This window comes from Lissotriton vulgaris, chromosome 3_1, assembly GCF_964263255.1.
Source record: "Lissotriton vulgaris chromosome 3_1, aLisVul1.2, whole genome shotgun sequence".
In the NCBI taxonomy this organism is placed as follows: domain Eukaryota; kingdom Metazoa; phylum Chordata; class Amphibia; order Caudata; family Salamandridae; genus Lissotriton; species Lissotriton vulgaris.
In genome coordinates, this window is record NC_141689.1 from 1426619466 (window position 1) to 1426638844 (window position 19379).

The 19379-nt window shown below is 49.5% G+C and overlaps 1 protein-coding gene across 2 annotated transcripts in view; it reads left to right on the top strand.

Moving 5' to 3' along the window:
- UBA6 (ubiquitin like modifier activating enzyme 6) overlaps nt 1-19379 on the top strand; it is a 1035692-nt gene that overhangs the window by 352034 nt on the left and 664279 nt on the right. For both annotated transcript variants that reach the window (XM_086961917.1, XM_086961916.1), the window contains exons 14-15: nt 18553-18696; nt 18963-19030. In XM_086961917.1, coding sequence (XP_086818043.1) covers nt 18553-18696; nt 18963-19030 — 212 coding nt within the window. The remainder of the gene's footprint in view (nt 1-18552; nt 18697-18962; nt 19031-19379) is intronic.

The window sequence follows — 19379 nt, forward strand, 5'->3', positions numbered from 1 at the left end:
GCACCTCGCCGACACCGACTTAGTCGACGTTAGCTTCAACGACAAGCAAATCTCCGTCTACATCTTTGGTAGTAACCTCATCGACGACGACAGTCTCAACTGTCCACGTCGACGACGACTACTTCATCGTCGAGGGCTGGGTAGTCTGTCTCGTCTACGATAAAAATAAAGAAATCATGTCGACGTCAAAACTAGCATCGGCACTATAATCGCCCAGGAGCTTGTCAACGCCTACATTGATGAAGACTGTTCCGTCGACGTCTACCCCGTCGTCGACGATGGCTCCATCGACGACAGAACCGTCGACGAGGACACCATCGACGAGGACCCCATCGACGACGATGGCTCCGTCGACAGGAGCTCCGTCGATGTTACCAACCATGGTGCCTGTCTACACTTCACCGTCGATTAACCCAAACTACACAGTGCGTATGTCCACCTCAAGATACAAAACGCACGCTGACAGCGGCCCTGACTTCTCCTAGTAGGGTCCAACCATTGCCTCCAACTCACCGCTTGGAAGAGGAAGATTCTGACGATGGCAGTATGTTCAGAACTGCGACAAGCCCATCTGAACTTCACGTCAAGTACCACGACAGCACAGACTATGAGGACCAAGAACCGGAGGACCAGGTGGATTATCCTGAAGAGTGCCATCCACCTCCACCTCCCATGGTTTGTCTACCTGCGTCCCTGGTTTCCGACCTCCAATTTCTAATTACTGACTATAAGCAGAGATTTCCAACTTCGGCTACATCTCCTCCACCTCCAGTAGTCTCTCCACCACCAAGGCCACTGCCTTCACCCCTTATTTTGCAGCCTGGGCCTACCACATCACTTCCTCCGCCTTCCACGTATGCTGAGGAAGAGGACCCACATGAGGAAGGGGAACTTCACGATTCTCAGTCAACACATGATGAGTGGGATGATTATGTAATCCCCTGTCCAGCATCCCCGGTGCCTACTCTAGCTGACTCGCCTCCTGATATCAGGGGTTTCCAAACCATCCTGGAAAGAGCGGCACAGCGTTTCCAGATCCCTATGCCTTCACAACAACAGGATTGCTTCCTTTATGACTTTGAGGAACCTTTTAAAAAATCTGACAGATCTATACCCATTATTGACTATATATGGGATCAGGGTGTAAAGATTATTCACAACCCTTCTTCACTACCCCCGGTGCGACCCCGGCAGGACAAAAAATATAGGGCTCTGGACACCGCTCCAGCCTGTCGGACCGGGCACCCCAAACCCGACTCAGTCATCACACAAGCCGCTCAGCAGAAATCTAAAAACCCTTCTGCTCCGCTGGCCTCTCCTCCAGACAAGGAAGGTAGACGGCTTGATAATATTGGGAAACGATGGGGGCGTGGCTTGGGCTCCGATGGAACAGGCGGCGTGAGCCGATAGCTCCGCGCTCGATCCCCAATTTATCCTGTAAATCGGGGTCTCCAGTGGCCTGTGGACGCGGAGCTTGTGTCGGAATACCTGCTGCACACTTTGAGCCCGACATCACAGCTGATAGGGCCTCGGTGACGGAGTTTTCTTTGTTGTCACCGGGACCAGGCGAGCTGCGGCGGAGTTCCCAAGATGGCGGCGACATCTACTCAATAGCGCCATAAGGAGCGGACTCACCCCCGGTGCAGGCAGGACGATCGGCTGAGGCGCGGCTGGAGAGGGGCTGCGGCTGCTGAGCGCCGAGACCGGTGTCTCGCGGGAAGAACGCGGAGGTGACCGATGCTGACCGGCGGCTGGCGAGATTGGCTGGGAGCCTCAAGATGGCGGCTGCCTGGAAGGACAGCGAGGAGAAGTGGTGACCCCCGATCTGGGACCGGGGAGCCGGAGAGGTGCGGAGCTGGGCTGGCTCAGGAGCGGCGCTAGTGCTGAAGAGCCCCTGACTGGGAACCCCAGGAACTGCCTCAGTGTCCAGAGTGCAGGGCGGCGTGCTGAGCCGGGACCCGACATAGGCGGACCACTACCCCGAGAGCCGGGTGACGCCCCCGCTGCGGTAATAGAGGGTCTTCTCTCTGGTATTGTGGCCAGATTCGACTCGGCGGCGCCGCACTAGGAGGCAGCCGCGGAGGAACTTCACAACGTCACGGGGGCGATAGCCCTTTCGGCTCAAGACACGAGCGGCCGCCCCGGGGAGTGAGGTGACGCCGGCTGAGCGTTCAGTCCCGGCGCGCTCCAGGAGGGACCCTGAGCGGAGCGCTACTGACTGGCTGCAGGTGTAGCCTGCTGAGAGCCCCACAAAGGCGGCGCCTGACTGGGTGGAGTGAGAGGGCTCATTCTCAGGCGCTACAGCCAGACACCGGGGTGGTGAGAAGTCGACCTGGAGGCCGAACAGTGCCTACGAATGGAGACCTGAGGCGGCCTGTTGGGCGGACTCCGGGCCCGTCTGGGGTCGAAGGATGGAGCAGACCAGGAGCCAGGTACATGCGGGACACTTGTGAAAGGCCTGGGTGATCCTGCGATCACCGGAATCTGGAGGGGCCTGCAGCTAAAGTGGTGCCGCAGGGACCGATTGGATAGTGCTGAGTGGGGGGTGACCACGAGACCAGCTTCAAGTTATTGCGGAGGAACTGCTACCCCGCTGGTCCGATGAACGGCCTGAGATTGGTGACGCTCTGCGGGCATTAGGTACAGGGGCGCTCCCTGCAGCTCGGACACGGAGGGCCAAAACGGAGGGCATTGTTGCGCGGTGCTGTGTGTGGAGCGGCCTGCATGATGAAGCCGGGAGCAGCAGGAGGAGACGAGGCAACGCAGATTACCACCCCGGAGGGTGAGGAAGCGATGGGGGGCTCAGAGACGGAAAGGAGGTTGAACAAACGTCTGGATCAGATCCTAGAGGCCATCACGGCGACCAAAGAATCCCTACATAATGATATCACGCAGGTTGCAACGGGGCTGGGCCTCCCGAAGGCTGATCATTCGAAGCTGGTGGACCGGGTGAAGAACACTGAATTAATCGTGCAAGAACTGAAACCGGCGGTGGTGACTGTTGAACGGAAACTGGAGGGTGCACTACAATGGCTGACGGCGCTAGAAAAAAGAACGGAGGATGCCGAAAGTAGGAATAGGCGCAATAATGTGAGGGTGGTCGGCCTGCCGGAGAAAATTGGAGGGGCGGATATGATTGCCTACCTGGAGAACTGGTTTAGGATGAAATTGGCCCCGGAGGGGCTGTCCCCCTTCTTCACGCTGGAAAGGGCACATAGAGTTCCGGCCAAGCCGCCATCATTGGGGCGCCCACCCAGACCTGTGGTGGCACGTCTCCTCCACTACAAGGACAGAGATCTGTTGATTCAAATTGCGCGATCTATGAGACCTTTCACAGTGGAGAACAGCTCGGTAACAATCTTCCCGGACTATACCCAGGATGTCCAACGACATAGAGCATCATTCCTAGCGGTCAAAAAAGAACTCAGAACTGAGGGGATTCAGTACTCATTGCTGTTCCCGGCTAAACTACGGATCATCCTGGATGGCACAACACAGTTTTTTATGACACCTGAGGAAGCCTGGACTTGGCTAGAGTCATACAGAGCGGGAACTGGTCGCAAACACAAGGCTGAAAATGACCGACCTAAGCCGGCGAGGCTGCGCCAATCGCAACGCATCCGAAACGACACAAGACTCAACAGGCCCTGCTGCTCGCGCAACTGGCAGCGGACAAACAGGGGGCCCTGGCGGCAACGGCAGCAATTACGGGTTCGGAGAGAGAGGAGTTGGTGGGAGGATCGGTGTCGGATGACGACAAGAGACACTCTGGGACTGAAATTTCGGATGTGGATAGTACTGTTGGGCCGGAGGTGACTCCCCGCTCGGTGGACGATTTGTGACTTGCATGACCTCCGGGGTGGAGTGCGGAGCACGGACAACTGTGGTAGAGGCTGGAATACATGGTAACCTTTTGGAATACTGTAGCTGTACCAGGCCACGGGGGGATCATGGGGCGGGGAGCTGGGGCGAGAGCTGCCGCTTGTCGGGGCACAACCGCGCTCCTATTGCCCTTAAGGCAACCTGCAGTGGCTACTGCAGGGTAGATTTGTTTGTTTGGTGTGTGAGGTTTGGATGGGGGCTGATGCACTGTTGTTGGTTCCTGTTCTGGGGGAGTGGGCGTTGGGGGTTCTGGGGGTTGTTTGGGGGGTGGGTATTTCTGATGCTGGTGTGGGCTGGCAGGCTGCGGAGGGGGTGATGCAACGGAAGGGTAGCGATGGGGACTATACCTGAGCTGAAGTGCGTCACATGGAACGTGCGAGGACTTCACACCATGTCCCGACGTCACAAAGTGCATGCATATTTGGTGCTCCGAGGGGTTCAGATAGCAATGCTCCAAGAGACCCATCTTACCAAGCTAGAGTGTACGGCGCTACAGAAGCGGTGGAGAGGGCAAGTGTTTGGCACAGCATATTCTGCATTTGCGAGGGGGGTACTGATTTGGGTGAGGGCAGGGATTCCCTTTCAGGTGACGAGTCAGACGATTGATCCGGATGGTAGATATGTGGGGGTAGCGGGGAGGCTATATGGCCGGGAGGTGGCGCTTTGCTGTATCTATGCCCCGAACACAGAACAACCCTGCTTCTTTGACACCATCTCAGGACTCTTGGCACAGTATCTGGCGGGGCCGGTAATACTGGGAGGCGATTTTAATTCCATTACTGATGTCGCCTTGGACAGATCCCATCCACCACTGATTGAATCCCTGGTGCGTAGAGTGGCGAAACAGAGGAGAGACTGGCAGAATGAATGGGGGCTGATAGATGTGTAGCGAGGGCAGCATCCTGGGGGCAGGGACTACTCCTTCTTTTCTGCGCTCCATGAGCTGCTTGTCAGGATTGATACGATCCTTTGTGACCCCACCACTGCTACTATGGCAAAACACACTGAGTACCTGGCTAGGACCATCTCAGATCACAATCTCCAGCTGCTTTCCCTCCAATGGCAGCGAGTGAGGACAGCGATTCCTAATTGGCGACTGAACCCGGACACGCTAGAGGATCAGGTCTTTCAGACTGAGATCCGTGAAGGAGCGGAGTCATACTTTGTGCCTTACTCACCGCTTCTTACCCCGTCCTACAAGGTCTATCCACTCTTTCCCAGGTCACGTCCATTGATCAGTGGCTCACCTCAGGTTGCGACTCCATCGCCCCCCTGAAGCGGGTCACCTCAAAGCGGGAGAAGGATGCAAACCTGTGGTTTAATGAGGACCTCAAGATCATCAAATTAGCGGTACGCCGAGCGGAGCGTGCCTGGAGGAGAAACTACTGCCCCTTACTTCGATTGGAGTTCACTAACATCTTGACCCAATATAAACAGACCATCTTGGCGGCGAAAACAGCCTATTTTTCCTCCAAAGTTCTCGCTGCGGAGAACCAATCGAGGGAAATCTTCTCGATTGTGCATAACCTGGCATTCTCCGACAGAACTACTCTGAAGCCCACCCCCTCTCAGGAACTCTGTCACTCCCTTAACAACTTCTTCATCCAGAAAATTGCCACCATCAAAGCCAACATTCCTCCCCCTTCTCCTACTTTTGTGGATCCTCAGTGTCCTCCCCCCAAGGGACAACTTGGTGCCCTTCCTCTCTTGACCAAGGAACCCCTGACTTCGATAATCCCTCTGGTCAAATCTGGCTCCCCCCTAGACCCTTGCCCTTCCCACATTCTCAGTCACATTTTTACCTCTTGTCCCGACCCCCCCCCCCCCCTTCACCTCCTCAATAGCTCTCTCTCTCAGGGCGTTGTACCCGCCCCACTGAAAACAGCAGTCATTGTCCCTATCCTAAAGAAGCCGGGCGCGGACCCCTCGGTCCCCGCCAACTATCGCCCCATCTCCCTCCTGCCATTCTTGGCAAAGGTGCTCTAGCGCCATGTCACCTGCACTTTGAGCTCTTTTGTGGAGACGCATGGGGTCTTAGACCCCCGCCAGGCCGGTTTCCGCCCCGCACACTCTACGGAGTCCGTAGTACTTTTGGTCCTTGACAACCTCAGGGAGGGAATGGATACTAACCAGACCCAGGCCCTGGTCCTCCTCGATCTCTCAGCCGCCTTTGACACGGTTGATCACACCATCTTACTTTCCTGTGTCAAGGCGGCGGGGATCGGGGGTACCGCCCTGGTATGGTTGTCCTCCTTGCTGAGGGACCGCACCCAGGCGGTTCGCCTGGGTGATTTTTCTGCGGACTTCCGGAAAGTTCAGTGCGGGGTCCCCCAAGGTTCCTCCCTTTCACCCCTTTTGTTTAACCTTTACATCGCCCCTCTTATTTTTTCACTGCAGCAGATGGAGGTCACCGTATATAATTATGCGGATGACCTCCAACTCGTCTTTAATCTGTCTTCTTCCCCTCCTTCTGTCCTTAATTTTCAATCTATTATGATTCACATCCGAGTCTGGATGAACCACAACCATCTGAAACTCAACCCAGACAAGACTGAGCTGGTGTTGATGGGTGGTTCATCCAGTCCCTGGTCTTCTCTGTTTTGGCCCCCTTCCCTAGGCTCTCCACCTGTTCCCTCTACCTCAGTAAAAACATTAGGCATCAAACTCAATTCCCGGCTCACCCTTCACTCCCAGGTTAGTTCTGTGGTGTCTTCTTCTTTTCTTTCACTGCGCACTATACGCAAGGTGTCCCGTTTCTTTTCTTTTGACGCTCTGAAACTGATTACCCTGGCAATGGTCATCTCCCGCCTGGATTACGGCAACGCCCTATATGCTAGTATACCTGCATATAGCTTAAGGCGGTTGCAGCAGATTCAGAACCAGGCGGCGCGCCTGGTGTTTAAATTGCCAAAGTCCCACCATGTCACTCCCCTCCTCAAGTCTCTACATTGGCTCCCAGTCCGTGAACGTGTCCAGTTCAAGCTTGCCTCCATCACCTTCCAAGCTCGACTGGGCACGGCACCGGCTTTTATCTCATCTGAGATCACCCCTTATGTTCCTACCAGGGAACTACGCTCATCCACCCAATCCCTTCTCACAGTCCCGCGGTTCCGGAGGAAGAAATGGGGAGGATCGAAATTTGCGACCCTTGCTCCACTCTTTTGGAATTCCCTGCCTCCAGAGCTTAGAGCCTTAACTCTCTATCCGCAATTCCGGAAACAGCTCAAAGCTCATTTGTTCACCAAATTCTTCAATTAGTCCTCATGCAGTTCGAATTCCTCTAGCTTAGTTTCTGCCACTCCTGCCCTGTTATCTGCCAGTTGCAGCGCCATGAAACCGCTGGCGAACGTGCGCTATATAAATAATTTTAAATCCAAATTAAGGGCACGGCCTCCACTAGGGGGCTAGAATGAGACTCATTTAAAGTAGTGATGAGAGGCTTATGCATTGGTAAACATTCTGGGGAAAGGAAGGTGGTATTGGAGGAGGTCAGGAAGGCGACGGAGGCGTTGAGGGAGGTAGAGAAGCGGAGGCCAGAGCAGGGGGCGCTGCAGGCACAGCGCTTGGAGGCTAAGGAATTAGTGGCATCGGAGACCGAAAGGTTGAGATGCTATGATTACAGACAGTACACAGCGAGGGTCCATGCGGAGGGCGACAAGGTCGGCACGCTGCTGGCGAGACTGGCGAACCCGGAGCCATGGGGGTGTGTGATAATGAGTGTGAAGACGGAGTCAGGGGACATAGTCTATTCCCAGGGGGCGATCCTATCACGTTTTACTGGATATTATGAGACCCTATACCAGAGCCGGTTAGAGACTGGGGATGAAGACTTATCCGATTACATGGCAGAGATTAATCTCCCGCAGCTGGAGGAGGAGGAGGCTAGGGCCCTGGGCGCTGCGATCACACTGGCTGAGGTTAGGGGGGCAGTCAAACACATGGCACGGAAGAAGACGCCTGGGGTAGACGGCCTCCCCATTGAATTTTATGCTAAATTCATGGACATATTGGCGCCCCAGTTGTTAGAAGTCTATAATGAAGCGTTGAAACAGGGCCACCTACCCGGCTCGATGAGGGAAGCTCTGGTTGTGCCCCTGCTGAAGCCGGGGAAAGATAGTACGGATGTGACCTCCTATAGGCCACTGTCTATGTTGACGGTGGACTATAACATTTTGAGTCGCATCCTGGCCACCAGATTGCTGCCGCACATGACGTTGTTGATCCACGAGGATCAGGCTGGCTTTATCCCCACCCGGAATACCTCGGCTAACGTCCGCCGCCTGGTGCGCGTCTTGGAGAGCGAGCTGGACCCGGGCGACTGGCCTGCAGTGTTATCCATAGACATAGAAAAAGCATTTGATAGTTTGGAGTGGGACTATTTGGATGAGGTGTTGAGAAGGTTTGGCCTGGGGACCAGGTTCAGGCGCTGGACGAGAGTATTGTATTCCTCGGCTACTGCCAGGGTGCGATTGGGCTCGGTGATCTCATCCGCATACCCGGTCCAAAGAGGCACGCAACAGGGCTGCTCACTATCGCCTCTATTGTTCGCTTTGGCGATAGAACCCCTGGCAATATGAGCTAGGTCAGGGTCGATATACGGGTGGATCGTCTGCCGAGGTGAGCAGCATCACATCTCGCTTTATGCGGATGATCTACTGCTGTTCCTGGAGGACACGGCTGGGGGTCTCAGAGTGAACTGGCGTAAGACTTGCCTCTTCCCACTGAGGGTGGGGACGCCTCAGCCGCCGTTACCGGCAGATGTGGTTTGGGAGGACTCCTGTTTTACTTACCTGGGAATGAGGATCTACCATAGTCCTGAAGATTTGCTGGAATGGAACATAGGTCGGTGTATGAGAGCCCTGCGGGGCTCGACGGCATTTTGGGCCACGCTCCCGCTATCGGTGGCTGGGAGAGTGGCGCTGCTCAAAATGGTGGCCTTGCCGCACCTCCTGTATTATTTTAGGACCTTGCCACTATGGATCCCACCTAGGTTTTTTAGGGAACTGCGGACCCTTACCATTGGGTTCCTATGGGGGAACGGGAGGAGACTGGTGGCGTTGGACACGCTGCGACGGCCGAAACTCGAGGGAGGAATGGCGGTCCCAGATTTTGAATTATATTATTTGGCGGCGCAGCTACAGCTCCTCACGCAACACGTGGCTAGGGAATTTCGGGGACCTGATTCGCACAGAGGGAGGGGGATCCCGAGACACGTCTTATCTTACATTATTATGAACCAACAGCTAGATGTACGGGATCTGACACTTGAGGAAAAAACGTTGCGGCTGTGCTGGAATAGAAGTCGGAAGCGAGCGGGAGTGGAGCAGCCATATGCCCCGGAAATACCTCTGGGCATGTTAACGGCGCTACCGCACGGAGGAGGTTGGTCCCCCCTTATGGAGTGGGAGGAGATGGGGCTCCAAATGGTGGGCGATTTGTATGCCGAGGGAGAACTGTTGCCCTTCCAAGCGGTGCAGGATCAGTTTGGAATCCCGGTTGGGAACTTCCTCTTGTATATGGCCGTCACAGCGGCAATTAGGAAGCACTGGGGAGAAGGGCAGATGGAACCATCGACCACATTGGCGTGCCAATATGTCGTGATGTCGTGACACTTCCAGCAAGTGCACTTTTTTGTTGTTCACAGGGCCTATCTAACCCCGGGCAGGATACATAGGCATTTCCAAGTCGAGGGGGCGGCATGCCCGAGATGCTCCCTCCCAGGGGCGGAGTTGGACCATATGTTTTGGGAATGCCCGAAACTAGGACCCTACTGGACGGAAGTGGGAGAGCTCTTGAATGAAGTGACGGAGAGACAGGTGACCTTAGACAAGGCAACCTGCCTGCTGCTATGGTTTCCTCATACAAAGAAGACGAAGGTTACCAGCAAGTTTATCGATCTAGGTCTAATTTTGGCTCAAAGAGAGCTCACCTGGCGCTGGAAGTCGACAGAGGGCCCATCCAGTAGGCGCTGGGCAATGGAATTGAGTAAATGGGCCAGGAGTGAAAGTATGATCCGACTTACAGGCAACGCGCACTGCTGATGAGAGAGGATTGGAAGTGGCACGGGCGTGGGAGAGCTTGGTGCAAGCGCTGATTGAATACCTGTCACAGGACGGGGACCAAGCAGAGTGAGGCCGATAGTGGGTTCCCGGATGGCGCAAGGTTGCGTGAGTGTTGTTCCCTCAGCTCCTGAATGACAGATCACAGTCCTGCAGTTGGCTCACACCAGTGACAATTCAGGGAGTGGGTGGTGGGCGGGAGGTTGGGGGGGCCCCGAGGGAGGCGTGAGGATGCTTATTGCGTGAGTGGACAGCAGATTGCAGCAGGTGGATGGGTCTATTTGGTCCATTTTCTTTGGGTAGAGTGAGGGCACTGGCCTTGTTCATTATTCCTCAATGCTAACCGGTGGGGGGGAGTTGTTGGTTGGGGGTTTGGGGGGGGGGTAGGTTTAAAAAAGCAGATCCATTTGACAGGCCCGCATAGACTGATGTCGAATTACTGTTAACATTGTTGTCTTATCACCTGGCTTACTCCCGGATCCTTCACTCTCGCCGCCCTGCCTCCGGGATGTGGGCTGAATGGCTGTGTGATGCTGAAGTAATCATAGGAGGTGGGTGATAAGCGGAGACGGGCAAGGTTACACGTATGCTGTACATCTCTGATTCTGCAATAACAATAGAATTAAAAAAAAAAAATGATAATATTGGGAAACGTTTCTTGTCCATGTCAGCATTAACAGTGCGTGCATCCAACTCCTTGGCACTGTTAGGAAGGTATAACAGACAGATGTGGGCGGAGATTGCGCCACATATCTGGGCCTTGCCGGACGATTCGAAGGAAGAAGCAAAGAAGATCTTGCTGGAGGGCGAATGTTCGCCGTCCGAAATCATCAATTGTGCGATGGACATCGCCTCTACTGGATTTCACCAACTAGCCGGCGCTGTGGTACTACGGTGCCAAGGTTGGCTAAAGGCGACATCATTCCGACCGGAAGTACAAACAAAAATTCTGGACATGCCCTACGATGGTCAGCTTCTCTTCGGCACACATATCATTTAAGCTCTTCAGGGCACAAAAAAGGATACCGATACGGCTAGGGCTTTGGGTACCCTTCAAATTCATAACCCTCCTTTTCGTGGCTCAAGAGGAAGGGGACAGTCCTCTACTAGAGGAGACTACCACCACTACCGATCTTCCTACTCTTCCAATCATCTTACACTAAGTCCTCCTTTCGAGGAAGAGGAGGTCGACAAAAAGACGCCGCTCAGCGACAATGACTCCTCACTACCACCGGTCTCCACTTCCTTTCCGCCCTCCAGAGTTGGAGGAAGAATTTCCCATTTCCTACACAATTGGAAAAAGATACCCACAGACCGTTGGGTTCTTCAACTGGTTCAATTTGGACACTCGCTAGAGTTCATTCAAATCCCTCCTCAAACCCCTCCCAGACATATGCTTCACAAAAACCTACGTCTTCTACTACTGGAGCTTTCACTTATGCTCCAGAAGGGAGCTATAGAAAGGGTTCCCCTTCATCAAAGGGGGAAGGGGATTTACTCCAGTTTTTTCCTGGTGCGCAAAAAGGAGAAACAATGGAGGCCAACCCTAGACTTGAGAAGTCTCAATTAATTCTTAAAGAAGCAGTCGTTTCGCATGGTTACCATGCAAGAAGTGCTGCAACTTATCAAGGCAAACAACTACATGGTGTCCTTAGATCTTCAAGGTGCCTATTTTCACATCTCTATCCACTGGAATCACTAAAAGTTTCTGAGGTTCGCAGTGGCGGGCAAGCATTACCAATTTTGTGTCCTGCCTTTTGGACTCAAATCGGCGCCATGCATTTTTACGAAATGCATTTCTCCGGTGGCCGCATATCTCAGACAACAACACCATCAGGTATTTACATATCTGGACGACTGGCTTGTCAAAGCACCCTCTCTAGAAGGCGGGACCAGGTCCTCCGGTGCCTGTCTACAGCTTTTCAATCGCTTGGGACTCGCTCTCAATCAGGAAAGTCCATCCTATAGCCTTCCCAGCATATAACTTTCCTGGGTGCTACTCTCGACACGACCCAGAAGAAAGCTTTTCCATCGCTGGAGCGACTAAACAGAGCTGTCTATCTGACTCTTCTAAAAAAAAAAAAAAAAAAAAAAAAAAAAAAGGTAACAATGGGGGGAGGTAGAGTATAGAGATAGGATTCTCACTCCACGGGCACTGATAATTAAACAAGAAGAATCCTACTCAGAGTGCACCCCTCTGGGATGGGGGACACTCAGTGTTGTGAAAAATACCCCTCACACACCAACAGGCCCCTTGGTGTCATGCTTCATCGTCGGGGTCTTCGCATCCCGCTAGAGGGATGCGGCGTGCTGCGACCAGCGACTACGCGGGAGCACTGTCGAAGTTGACTATGTGTGGTGTGTGTTAAGTGCAAGTGATGGGATATTGCGAAATGTGAGTGAAGGGTGTGGTGAGAAATTAAAAAGTACCTGGCTAGTGGGTTCTATGAAAAAACTTTATTCGAGACCCCTTGCTGGTACTATTAAAAAGAAGTGCAAAGTGAGGTCAGTTGTCTTTATTATGGACACTACCTCTGGTGTGCGTCGACATGTTTCGGAACTGGTGTTCCTTCTTCAGGACGGGGGCACAACTTCCCAACCCTACTCACGTATTTTTAAGAAAAAAATGTTTTGTCTTAAAGTAGAAAAAAGTGAAACTATTTACAGTGAAGAAAGGAGGCTAAAATGTGCCTACAGCAGTTTTTTGGTTCATGCAGTTGCATGTCCTAAAAAGAAAAAGAAAAGGCGAGTCAGTTTGGTTGCCACAAGGGACTGGCTCGGACAGGCGCAGTCACCTGGAGCCCCAAATGGTTAAATAAACCTGTAAAAAGAAAGACGGACATAACACACAACATAGATGACACACTAATAGTTTGTAATGGTTCTGTAAAGCATACTCATAGTGACTGTTGTGTCCTGCCTCATGAGCATATCCAGAACGCCAGGGTGGGTAGGTGGATTCGTAATCTGTGTGGGTAAAGAGTTGGTTTCAATATTTTTTACTCACTGTCTGGGTTCGTGCTAGGTAGGTCTCTGGAAGTTTGTCTACTGAATACTCACAAAATCCGCCTGAGTCGGCCTCCTTCTACCACCCTACGCTGCTCCGCTGGTAATGTTTAGCGTTCAGGGCTTTGTTATATATGGGCCTTAAGGTGCTTTCTGATTCGTTGATTGACGGATATGGTGCGCAGACCAAATAAGGAGCGTCCGCCCCTTCGCCTATCATAATCATGGACCTGATCTCAGAGTAACATGTGTCATTCTGAGCATGTTAGATCCGGTAGTGACTGTTGAGCCAGTTGGGCGCATGCGCGTCAATCATTGACATGGCCGTCAGTCGCTACTTCTGGGCGTATGGGCAGATGGTGTGGTCTTATGAGATATGCGCTTTGGTTGGTTACACTATTCTGATAGTGATTTAGAGTAAATGCCTTAAGTACACTTCAATATGATTGTAATCAAAATAGGAGTGGGTTATTGGGAAACTTGTGATGCGGTACTTGGGACAACGCATGGGATGGATCAGTGAGTGTTTACATGTTTTTTTTTTTAAAAACAGAGACTAACCAGGCACACCCTTACGCTTACAGTTTGATAAGAACCCTTGTTTCTCAAAAATAGAATTACAGCCATAAGTTGCAGACACTTCAGGTTTTTCAGGTTTTACCCGGACAGATGGCCCCATGGAATATCATCATTTAGGCCTTCAATGTGGGTGCCCAGGCGAAAAACCCATCGTTGTTCTTTTTGAAACAGGCCGGTTTCTGATTGTAAACGTTCAATTATGGTCCAACGTAGATCATTGACACAATGTTGTTGTTCCAGGAAGTGAGATGCCATCTTTGTGGTTGTTTTTTTGCAGCGTATGTTGCTTTTATGTTCTCCTATTCTCACTTTTACAGGTCGGGTGGTCATGCCTATATACTCTAGGCCACATGGGCATGTTATCATGTAGACAACATTTTTTGTGTTACAGTTAGAAAATTGTCGTTGTTCCCTGGAACAACAACATTGTGTCAATGATCTACGTTGGACCATAATTGAACGTTTACAATCCGTAGGGTGGTAGAAGGAGGCCGACTCAGGCAGATTTTGTGAGTATTCAGTAGACAAACTTCCAGAGACCTACCTAGCACGAACCCAGTCAGTGAGTAAAAAATATTGAAACCAACTCTTTACCCACACAGATTACGAATCCACCTACCTACCCTGGCGTTCTGGATATGCTCATGAGGCAGGACACAACAGTCACTATGAGTATGCTTTACAGAACCATTACAAACTATTAGTGTGTCATCTATGTTGTGTGTTATGTCTGTCTTTCTTTTTACAGGTTTATTTAACCATTTGGGGCTCCAGGTGACTGCGCCTGTCCGAGCCAGTCCCTTGTGGCAACCAAACTGACTCGCCTTTTCTTTTTCTTTTTAGGACATGCAACTGCATGAACCAAAAAACCGCTGTAGGCACATTTTATCCTCCTTTCTTCACTGTAAATAGTTTCACTTTTTTCTACTTTAAGACAAAACATTTTTTTCTTAAAAATACGTGAGTAGGGTTGGGAAGTTGTGCCCCCGTCCTGAAGAAGGAACACCAGTTCCGAAACATGTCGACACACACCAGAGGTAGTGTCCATAATAAAGACAACTGACCTCACTTTGCACTTCTTTTTAATAGTACCAGCTAGGGATCTCGAATAAAGTTTTTTCATAGAACCCACTAGCCAGGTACTTTTTAATTTCTCACCACACCCTTCACTCACATTTCGCAATATCCCATCACTTGCACTTAACACACACCACACATAGTCAACTTCGACAGTGCTCCCGCGTAGTCGCTGGTCGCAGCACGCCGCATCCCTCTAGCGGGATGCGAAGACCCCGATGATGAAGCATGACACCAAGGGGCCTGTTGGTGTGTGAGGGGTATTTTTCACAACACTGAGTGTCCCCCATCCCTGAGGGGTGCACTCTGAGTAGGATTATTCTTGTTTAATTATCTGACTCTTCTGGCATTCCTTCCCAGGATCAAGAATTCTCTAGTGCTTGTGCGGACGGACAATACCACAAAAATTCACTATCTAAACAAGCAGGGAGGTACTCGTTCTCTGACACACTCTCGAGAATCACAAAAAATCAGGAACTGGTTGCTTCATCACAACATTTCCCTTCAGGCAGAGTATGTCCCAGGAACGGACATCGATCACGCCGACTCTCTAAGCAGACAACAAACAATGTGCCACGAATGGGAATTGAATCAACAGACTCACACCGCATTTTCTCTCAATGGGGCACCCCTCATCTGGACCTATTCGCTACCAAGCAGAATGCCAAATGCCAACACTTCGCAAGCTTGCATCCCTGAAAGGGATCCCTAGGGAATACCTTTTCGATCGCATGGTTCTACGTCTTTGCATATGCTTTTCCACCAATTCCCCTGATTCCCAGGGTCCTCAGGAAGTTAAAAGCGGAGCCTTGCACGCTCATCTTGATAGCTCCAGCATGGCCGCACCAACACTGGTTCACGGAGCTTCATCTTCTCTCCCTTGAACCGCCGATCCCATTGAAACCGTTTCCCCCTCTTCTCTCAATGAGCCAGCAACAAGTCCAATATCCGGATCCAGCATCATTCAAATTATCGGCCTGGCTCCTGAGTTCAGAGAATTCCATGACCTAGACATTCCTCCGGACTGCATAGCAGTTCTGGCTCGGGCTCGAGCCCACAGTACTAACAAAACATATTCCTTAAAATGGTTGAGGTTCTGCATCTGGTGCAAGTCAAAGAAGATACACTCTCTTTCATCTTCTCCGGAACAAATATTGCCTTACCTTTTCCATCTGGCGAATTCAGGTCTTGCTCACGCTTCCATTAAGGTTCACCTGGCAGCAATATCTTTTTGGTCTAACAGGTTGATTAAAAAGTTTCTCAAAGGCCTATTCAGGACATTTCCTCCTGTAAAGTCTTTACCTCCCACTTGACAACTCAACACAGTTCTTGCTCAGCTTATGAAACACCCTTTTGAGCCGATACACAGAGCTGATCTTAGTATCTCTCCTGGAAAACAGCGCTCTTTCTAGCCCTTACCTCGGCAAGGCAAGTAAGTGAGCTTCATGCTTTTTCAATTCAAGACCCTTTCCTTCAGTTCAAACACAACAGGGTTATACTTCGAACAAATCCTAAATTTGTGCCTAAGGTCCCATCAGACTTTCTTCTCAATGAGCCTTTAGTCTAACAATCCTTTTTTCCAGATCCTCAAACGGCGGCAGAAACAACTCTACATTCTTTAGATCTTAAACGCTGCCTTAAATTTTACATTATAAGCTATAAGGGTCACGTCCGTTATGGGGGCCGGGTAGGACGTTTAATACTTTTGTCTCAAAGAGTTACCTGGCCACCAATTTGTGTGCTGCTAAATTATTCAGCAGATACATCATTCAAAGCTTTTAGTCATTGTACTATGCTTAAACAATTTTATTCAATTCAAATTATTTTAAAGAAACAATTCATCATTTTTGATGCATTAGAGGAATACACATCTCATTTAACGTTATGTACCCTTAAGAACTCATAACAAACATATATTCATAAATTCATGACTTAGAACAAAGAACATTAAAAACAAATTATTCAATCACACCAGTCAGTACTGCAGGAGGCCTGCCAGTGCTAAGATTATTTTCATTATGCAATTTCTTTGGGGCGCTTAAGACAGACTAACTACGGGGATAAGACTGTTTAGAAAGGTTCTCTCTCGAGGTATATTTCTTATGGTGACACCCTCACTAGAATTCCAATTGATGTAGGTCCCTCGTAGGTTAATATGGACGTGCCAACGCGTTTCCAAACCCCCACTTCCTCAGGGGATTATCATCAGGGCTTGAACCACGGTGTAATCTTGTAATCTTGGGTTCATTTCGCTCGCTTTTTGATTATCATTTCTTCTTATGTAAGGATAGTGTACTCGAATCTTCACTCGTCTATTCCAAAGACTGCCACCTTATACCCTTATTCTTGATTGAAGATAGCTGAGGCTGTTATTGGCGGCTCATATTTCCACCTTGTAAAGATGATTCTTCTTTCACCAATAATTAATAGGGGATTTCTCGTTTCCTTTCTATTTTTGTTGTGTTCAAATTGTAGACGCGACTCCGTTTTCGAAGTCTTCTTAAAACCACAGTTCATCGGTGATGTCTCGGAGCAAACACGCATCCAAATTTTACATTGACAGGACAAAGACATTTCGCAAATCCAACCAACTCTTTGTGGCTTTCAGTCGACCTAGGAAAGGTCTTACACTCACCAAGCAAAGTATCTCTCGGTGGATCTCTGCAGCTATTAATTTCTGTCACCAGCAAGCGGGGCAACCCCTGCGTTCCAAGGTTTGAGCCCATTCCACTAGGGCGATTTCTATCTCCATGGCGCTCTTTGCAGGAGTGCCCATTACAGACATCTGCAGAGCGGCAACATGGAAGACGCTGCGTACAATTCTCAAGCATTACTGCTTGGATACAGAAGGATGCTGAAGTGGGACACGCAGTGCTCCGTCGTCTATTTCATTAGAGGTGAGCCTTTCTCTTCCTCCCACCATCCTTTCTTCTATACGCACATTTCTCTATTGTGTTCCTTACTATTCTCTTTCATTGCATTTTGGTACTTTCTATGTTTCACATTGATATGTTATTATCTGGTGAATTTGTCATACTGTACCATCCGAAATGTGCTTATCATTGCTTACTACTCTGATTCAGGCATATGAATCTATGAAAGATACCCTAATACTGGATAAGGAATGCGTTACTTACCAGTAACTGCAATTATCCAGTATTGTTATCTTTCATAGATTCACATGCAACCCACCCACCTCCCCTGCAAGGGCTCACCTTAGTTCTCTCAGTAATACTCCTACTTAGCACTGTGTTTACAAAAATCTGAGGGACTAGAGCTCCTTCCAGGAAGGTTCCAGAGAGTGGTGATAGCTGATTGGCTCTACTCCAAAGTTTGGTCATTTTTGAAAAAAGGACATGGACATCTTACTAATGTGAGGTAGCGAATAGGTCCAGATGAGGGGTGCCCCATTGAGAGAAAATGCGGTTGAGACTCTGTTGATTGTGATACTATTTAGTTACGAGAAATGGAAGTGGTCTGCTTGAGTTGTAAACTCTGCCGATAAACACAACTCCTATACCTACTGCTAGACTTTGAGATTCGGGGACCTTGTTCTTGGGTGAAAATGCCACAATTTTGTATGTTGAAATGTGTGATACCACTTCTCAATGTATCATTATATTTTATTAAGTTAATTGATCAGTCTTGAACATTATTTATCTCATGGCTAATGTACGTGATTGCCTGGGTCCACTACATTTGAAAGTTGACTTCAGAAATATACCCATACAGAGGATAATATGTATGTGTAATTTAATCCTAAAACATATATATTTAATTTGTGCCATATCTTGTCAGATATGTACTCCTAGAAAGCGCAGCACAATGTCATCCAAAAAATATTTTAATGAATTATAGATAACTCTTATTTTTTGTGTATTCAAATCACAGTACCACTAATGATTTTAGACTTATTGTCCTTGTGAAAAATGATTTTTTTATTGTACAGCCACAAGTTGATGAGAGCATTGTGAAATGGCTATCTTGGACGGCCAAGGGATTTCTTGCGCCTCTGGCTGCAGCTGTGGGAGGAATTACCAGTCAAGAAGTCTTAAAAGCTGTGACTGGAAAGTTCTCGCCATTGCAGCAGTGGGTGAGTAGGACTTTCTTTGGCTTTTCTAAATGGAAAATAATATTTTTCTTATGTCCAGAAAACTTTGAATTTATTAATTATTGAAAACTACAGTTGTTTGATTTCTTCCCCCCCAATAATTTGTGCAACATGCTGAAGTAAAAATCACTCAAAAACTGAATTTTCATGTTTTTGATCAGTAGTTCACTATATGTCTTTTTGAAATCTGAATTAAAAAGAAACTATCTTGAATACTGGTAATTTATGAACTATACTTTGCTTTTTAGCTTTACATTGATGCTGTCGATATTGTTAGTTCCTTGGAGCTGGCGAATCATGAAGAGTTTCTTCCAAGGTGGAGTAGAAAAGTGTTTCTTTATATTTTGAAATTTTAATTTGCTCATCATTCAAAGATGCATAGTTCTGTCTGCTTGTTCATTTATTAAGACCACACCTGCAATTTGTAAAACAGCAGTGCAGTATTTAGCAGTTGTGCAATTACCACACCACTATGAGTTTCATACCTCCGAATAGAGGATCACGTTTATTGAGTGTATTTGTCGTCCCTTCCCCACTTTTAGAGCTGCTTAAAATCATAATGTCTGGTATTTGTCCACATGTTTGTCGAAATTGTCTGACATTAATTTTGCAGGTACAGACTCTCTGGGTGCCCAGATAGCACACCACCTATGCTCTTAAATAGG